At 41.3% G+C, this 7,128-nt stretch overlaps 1 protein-coding gene across 2 annotated transcripts in view; it reads left to right on the plus strand.

The window, feature by feature from the left end:
• AKAP10 (A-kinase anchoring protein 10) overlaps positions 1-7,128 on the plus strand; it is an 86,568-nt gene that overhangs the window by 29,607 nt on the left and 49,833 nt on the right. For both annotated transcript variants that reach the window (XM_017514909.2, XM_017514910.2), the window contains one exon: positions 4,813-4,911. In XM_017514909.2, coding sequence (XP_017370398.1) covers positions 4,813-4,911 — 99 coding nt within the window. The remainder of the gene's footprint in view (positions 1-4,812; positions 4,912-7,128) is intronic.

The raw sequence follows: 7,128 nt of genomic DNA on the forward strand, positions 1-7,128 counted from the left end.
ATCTCTTGACCTCGTGATCCACCCGCCTCGGCCTCCCAAAGTGCTGAGATTACAAGCGTGAGCCACAGCGCCCGGCCTACTTTTATACCTTCTTGGTGGATTGACTCTTTTATCATTTTATAACATACTTCTTTGTTACTTTTTGAGTTTTGTCTGATGTATGTATGGCTCTGTTTTGATTACCATTTACATGGATTATTTTTCATCTCTTTACTTTCACCTTGTGCGTTTCCTTAAATCGAAAGGATTTAATCCCTTGGAGGTAACATATATGTATTTTTTTTATTTTGTTTTTGAGATGGAGTTTAGCTCTATCACTCGGGCTGGAGTGCAGTAGCATGATCTCGGCTCACTCCAGCATCCACCTTCTGAGTTCAAACAATTCTCAAGTGATTCTCATCCTCAGCCTCCCAGGTTGCTGGGATTACAGGTGATTGCCACCATGCATGGCTAATTTTTGTGTTTTTAGTAGAATTGGTGTTTCACTATGTTGACCAGGCTGGTCTCGAACCCCTCACCTCAGGTGATCCGCCTGCCTTGGCCTTCCAAAGTGCTGAGATTACAGGCGTGAGCCACCGTGCCCAGCCAGAGAGAGCATATATTTGTATCTTGTTTTTATCCCTTCAGCCACTCTATCTGTTTTTTCTTTTCTTTTTTTTTTGGACATAGATCTTGCTCTGGCTCATTGCTGCCTGCTTTGACCCCCCCCTGGGCTCAGTCAGTCCTCCTACCTCAACCTCCTGAGTAGGTGGGACTACAGGCATGAGCCACCACACTGGCTAATTTTTCTATTTTTGGTAGAGATGGGATTTTACCATGTTGCCCAGGCTGGTCTTAAACTCCTGTCCTCTCGATCTTCCTGCCTTGGCCTCCCAAAGAACTCAGGCATGAGCTACCATGCCTGGCCACTCTGTGTATCTTTTAATTGGGAAGTTTAATCCAATTAGATTTAAAGTAATTATTTGTAGGGTAAGATTCATTGCCATTTTAATTGTTTTCTCTTGTAGCTCTTTTTCTCTCTTGGTATTTTCCTTTGTGTTTTGTTAAATTTTTAGTAGTGATATGCTTTGAATTCTTTTTCTTTTTATTCGTCTTCTATAGATATATATATATTTTTTTGTGGTTGCTATGGGGCTTACATAAAACATAATAATCAGTAGTCAGTTGTGGAAAAAAATTATGTTTACCTTAAGCTGATAACAACTTCAATCCCCTATAAAAACTCTACACTTCTACTCTCCCTACACATACACATGTCCTTGAATCAAATAAGGTATTTTACTTTCTTGTACATACATTTTCTTTTCTACAGAAATGGGGATAATAATGTATTCCACTAACTCAGGAGTTCTTGAAATGTGGTTCCCAGAGACTATTTGAAGAGCATCTGTGAGGTCAGAACTGTTCTTATCATGATTCTAAGGTGGTCTTTTTTGTTTTTTTCTTCACTGTGTTGACGCTTGGAACAATGGTACAAAAGCGATGAGAAAAGCTTGCTGGCATTGGATCAAGTTATACTTATATTCACTGTATTCTTTGCTGCCACATATTCCTAGTGAAAATAAATGCCAGTTTTGCTTAAGAATGTCCTTGGAACAATAGATAATTTTATTAAATATAAACGTTTTAATATGGTTTTAAATGCGTGTGATGACATAGGAATTATGCATAAAGCACTTCTGCATACTGAAGTAAAATCATTGTCCCAAAGATGAGCCTGGGTACAATGGATTGTGTTTATTAGTTCAATTAACTCCTTTTTTGGTGGAATACCTTTTTGTTTTTTTGTTTTTTTTCTTTCTTTTGTTTTTAGACAGTCTTGCTCTGTCACCAGGCTAGAGTGCAGTTGCGCCACATTGGCTCACTGCAACCTCTGCCTTCCTGGTTCAAGCGATTCTCCTGCCTTAGCCTCCTGAGTAGCTGGGATTACAGGTGCACACCATCACACCTGGCTAATTTTTGTATTTTTAGTAGAGATGGGGTTTCACCATGTTGGTCAGGCTGGTCTTTAACTCCTGACCTCGTGATCCACCCACCTCGGCCTCCCAGAGTGCTGGGATTACAGGCATTAGCCACCATGCCCGGCCTGGAATACCATTTTCACTCAAAGAATGATGATCAACAAACCCTGGTTGTTCAGAGTTGGGTATTTGGCAGACATTTGTTTGAAAATGAATTAAGTAAGCTTGTCACTTCAAGGAAAACAGCTGACAGTATTTGTTGCCAAGTGATAAAATTCACTGCAACCACAGCCTCCCAGGTTCAAGTGATCCTCCCACCTCAGCCTTCCAGTTAGGTGGGATCACAAGCATGTCCCAGCATGCCCGCTAATTTTTGTATTTTTAATAGAGACGGGGTTTTGCCATGCTGGCCAGGCTGGTCTTGAATAAATAATTTTTGAGCTCTTACTATTATATTACTATGCAAATCCTTGAAGTTGGGACTTTGGAGAAGAGACCTAGAGAATATACATAAGTATTTGCTATTAAAGAGCTTTTTAGGTCATAAGAGGAATGGGAGGAGAGAATTCACATATAAGGTGACTTCAAAATGTTTGTGAAAGATGGAATTAAAAGAAAACTTTAAAACATAATTTTATTTCCCAATGTAAGCTCTATCAAGTTCAAGATACTTTTTTTTTTTTTGAGATGGAGTCTTGCTCTTTCTCCCAGGCTGGAATGCAGTGGTGTGATCTCGGCTCACTGCAACCTCCACCTCCTGAATCCAAGCAATTCTCCTGCCTCAGCCTCCCGAGTAGCTGGGACTACAGGCACGTGTCACCTTGCCCAGCTAATTTTTTGTATTTTTAGTAAAGACAGGATTTCTCTGTGTTAGCCAGGATAGTCTCAATTTCCTGACCTCATGATCCGCCCTCCTTGGCCTCCCAAAATGCTGGAATTACAGGTATGAGCCACCACGCCCAGCCTCAGATACTTTTATAAGCAATGATACTAACCATTTATCTCTAATAGCCTGAGGCTCCTGGGAATTTAACCATGTTAGTGTAGTGTTTTTTTTTTGTTTTGTTTTTTTGTTTGTTTTTTTGAGACAGTCTCTCTGTGGCCAGATTGGAGTGCACTGGCGTGATCTCAGCTCAGTGCAACGTCCGACTCCCTGGTTTAAGCAATTCTCCTGCCTCAGCTTCCTGAGCAGCTAATTTTTGTATTTTTAGTAGAGACGGGGTTTTACCATGTTGGCCAGGATGGTCTTGAACACCTGACCTCATGAATGCAGTCTTTTTTACATTATTAGCTGAAGAAAAATGGGTGCACTATAAAGATGTTTTCTTAGGGGGAGCCTGAGTCTCTGTTTGCCAGGCTGGAGTGCAGTGGCACAATCTTGGCTCACTGCCACATCCAGCTCCTGGGTTTGAGTAATTCTCCTACCTCAGCTTCCCCAGCAGCTGGGATTACAGGTACCCACCATCACACCTGGATGATTTTTGTATTTTTAGTAGAGATGTAGTTTTGCCATGTTGGCTAGGCTGGTCTTGAACTCGTGACCTCATATAATCTGCCTGCCTCAGCCTCCCAAAGTGCTGGGATTACAGCATAAGCCACCATACCCAGCTAAAGATTTTTTTTTGAAGGCTAGCAAGTGCAGTGGCTAAAGATTTTTTAAGATTAGGAAACAAAAGGGTCAAAAGCCAAATCAGAACTATAAAGCCCAATGATTTCCCATTGAAACTGTCACAGAATTTTGTTTGATGAGCAGAATGAGCAGGAGCTTTGCTGTGATAGAGGAGGATTCTCTGAAGCTTTTCTGGGTTTTCTAAAGCTTTGGCTGCCTTTCTTAAAACACTCTCATAACAAGCACATTTTATCATTCTTTGGCCCTCCAGAAAGTCAACAGGCAAAATACCTTGAGCATCCTAAAAATCTGTTGCCATGACTTTTTCTTGACAAGTCTACTTTTGCTTTGATGACTGGACCTCTTCTACCTCTTGGTAGCCATTGCTTTGGTTGTGCTTTGTCTTCAGGATTGTGTGGTAGAGCTGTTTCATTTCCTGTTACAATTCTTCAAAGAGATGCTTCAGGATCTTGATCCCACTTGTTTAAAATTTCCATTGAAAGCTCTGCTCTTACCTGTAGCTGATCTGGATGCAATGGTTTTGGCACCCATCCAGTGGAAATTTGCTAAGTTTTAAATTTTTCAGTCAGAATTGTGTAAACTGAGTCAGTGGAGATGTCTGTGGTGGTGTCTATTTGTGCTGTTAATTGTTGATCCACTTCAAATAGGACACAAACAAGATCCATTTCTTTAGTCATAAATTGATGTGGATGGTGTGCTGCTACCGACTTCATGTGTCTCATCCCTCTTAAAACACGTTATCCGTTTGTAAACTGCTTATTTCTTTGAGGCATTATCCCTATAAACTTTTGGTAAGGCATCAATAATTTTATCATTCATTCACCCAAGCTTACTCATAAATTTGATGTTTATTCTTCAATTTTAGCAGAATTCATATTGTTTTATTAAGGGCTATCTTCAAACTAATGTTTTCTCCTTCTTAGTGCCCCAAAGTAGATCCTGTTCAGATATATTATAACGGGTTAATAATGAGTTTATTTTGGTGTAAAGGTACTTTGAAATTCGTGCGTAGTTGTTTGATAATACTCATTTTCCATAGCTTTGAACACCCCCTATAACTCTCCTTTTCCACAAACCAAACAAAGAAAAAGCACATTTGTCGTGGAAGCTCATTTTGCAATAGGAATTCACAGTGATCTAAGCCCTGCTATTCGTGAATATAGTTCATGACTGGAGTCTAAGTTGCTTTTTGATTTTTGAAATTCTCTTCTTCCCTTGCAGGTATAGAACAAGATGCAGTGAATACTTTTACCAAATATATATCTCCAGATGCTGCTAAACCAATACCAATTACAGAAGCAATGAGAAATGACATCATAGGTAAGCGGTGCTTGAAGCTATGGCAAAAAAACAAAACAGCAAAAAATTCACAAAACTGACCATTTTGGTTATTGACTAACATAATTTTTCCTTAACATGGAATTTAATAGTTCCCTTCCAAATTTGTTTTCTGAGTATTTTTTATATCAGATTATCACTCACTTTAAAAGTTTCTCTGCTGCAGTCGGTGCCAGGGTCTTCGTCTGGGGTGCGTGGGCTGCAGTGTAGTGGGTGTTCTGACCTGGCCACCAGTGAGGAGCTGGCCCAGTGGGTGGCTATGTGCGCCAAGCAGGCAGGACAGAAACTTCGGGATTGGAAGCCCAGTGAAGCTAAAGGACAGTCCCAAAGTCTCCAGGCATCAGGGCTGCAACCCAAGAGTCTTGATGGCAGGTGGGCGACTTGATGGCCGGACAGGTGTCTTGATGCTGGCCTCTCCGTCTCAGGGCTTCATTCCACTCCTCAGTGGCCTGGCCTCCCTGAGGCACCCCCGATGTCCACCTGCATTAGCCGGAGCCATCACATGCCATTATTTGCCAGTAGATTGTGCAACACACAGTGTCATTTGGCATAGCTGGAGGTGCAAGGAGGAGGCCAGCCTCATGTCCACTCCCAGTTTCATGTAACTTGATTATTCTTTTTTTTTTTGAGACAGAGTTTTGCTCTTGTTACCCAGGCTGGGGTGCAGTGGCGCGATCTTGGCTCACTGCAACCTCCACCTCCTGGGTTCAGGCAATTCTTCTGCCTCAGCCTCCTGAGTAGCTGGGATTACAGGCACGCGCCACCATGCCCAGCTGATTTTTTGTATTTTTAGTAGAGACGGGGTTTCACCATGTTGACCAGGATGGTCTCCATCTCTTGACCTCGTGATCCACCCGCCTCGGCCTCCCAAAGTGCTGGGATTACAGGTGTGAGCCACCGCACTTGGCCCGGTGATTCTTAATAAAGGCAATTTGCTAAATTCCTTGCTTTAAGAAAAAAAAAAAAAGTTTTTCTTATATGTTGGACTCAAATTCTTAGACTTTGACCTGAATAGCAATGACAGCAAGAACAATAAATAGCACACATTTATTGAACACTCACTGTGTCCCAGGCTGTATTCCAAGCACTTTCTAAAGAACTTTGTAGGGTAAATACAGTGGTTTTTTTTTTTTTTGAGACAGAGTTTCCCACTTGTTACCCAGGCTGGAGTGCAATGGCGCGATCTCAGCTCACCACAACCTCTGCCTCCTGGGTTCAGGCAATCCTCCTGCCTCAGCCTCCTGAGTAGCTGGGATTACAGGCACTCGCCACCATGCCCAGCTAATTTTTTGTATTTTTAGTAGAGACCGGGTTTCACCGTGTTGACCAGGATGGTCTCGATCTCTTGACCTCGTGATCTACCCGCCTCAGCCTCCCAAAGTGCTTGGATTACAGGCGTGAGCCACCGCGCCCAGCCCTATTATTTTATAGATGAAAAAACATAAGTACAGAGAAGTTAAGTACTTTGTCCAAAGTAACAGCTCAGATATGGCAGAGTCAGAATTTGAAACTAGACCCTCACATACCTTAAGTGCTGTGCTGTTGGCAGTGTTTTCATACTGTAGGTAGGGACCAGCCTTCTCTTATGCCCTCACCCACCGCCAAGAAAAAAATTAGAACAAATCAAAGTGTCTCAGAGTAGTAAGGACAAATATTTCAGAAAAACATTTCCATTATATATACGTGTATACATGTGTATGCTGATTCAACAAATACATTTCTGTATAGGTTATAGTAAAACAGTTTGAAAGCTTTTACTGTGTTTTATCAGGAAGACCTTAGGTGAACCTATATTCACACATAAAATGAATAAATATTACATTCTCAAGATTACATTCTCAATAAATAAATACATTTATTGAATATTTATTCAATAAATATTACATTCTCATAAGTCCCATGATTTTGTATTTTTATTCTTCAAAAAAATGAGTATTAAATAAAACATGTTCTTGCACCTGTAGCAGATCTGTCCCAACGTGGGGCATCTTCAGTCCTTACTGTGGGTACTTTGCACTCACTCATTGCTGGAGACAGCAAGAGCCCTGGTAGTCTCAGCTGTGGTTCTTAAATTGACCCATTATACCTTCCAGGTAGCTATTCTGGGGTCTGTCTCATGTTGTCTCCATTTTCCTTTTCTTTCTTTCAGCCAGATACCTGTAACAGTTATAACATAGGTTTGGTGGCTGTTGGTGACTT

This window comes from Cebus imitator, unplaced genomic scaffold, assembly GCF_001604975.1.
Source record: "Cebus imitator isolate Cc_AM_T3 unplaced genomic scaffold, Cebus_imitator-1.0 Scaffold538, whole genome shotgun sequence".
In the NCBI taxonomy this organism is placed as follows: domain Eukaryota; kingdom Metazoa; phylum Chordata; class Mammalia; order Primates; family Cebidae; genus Cebus; species Cebus imitator.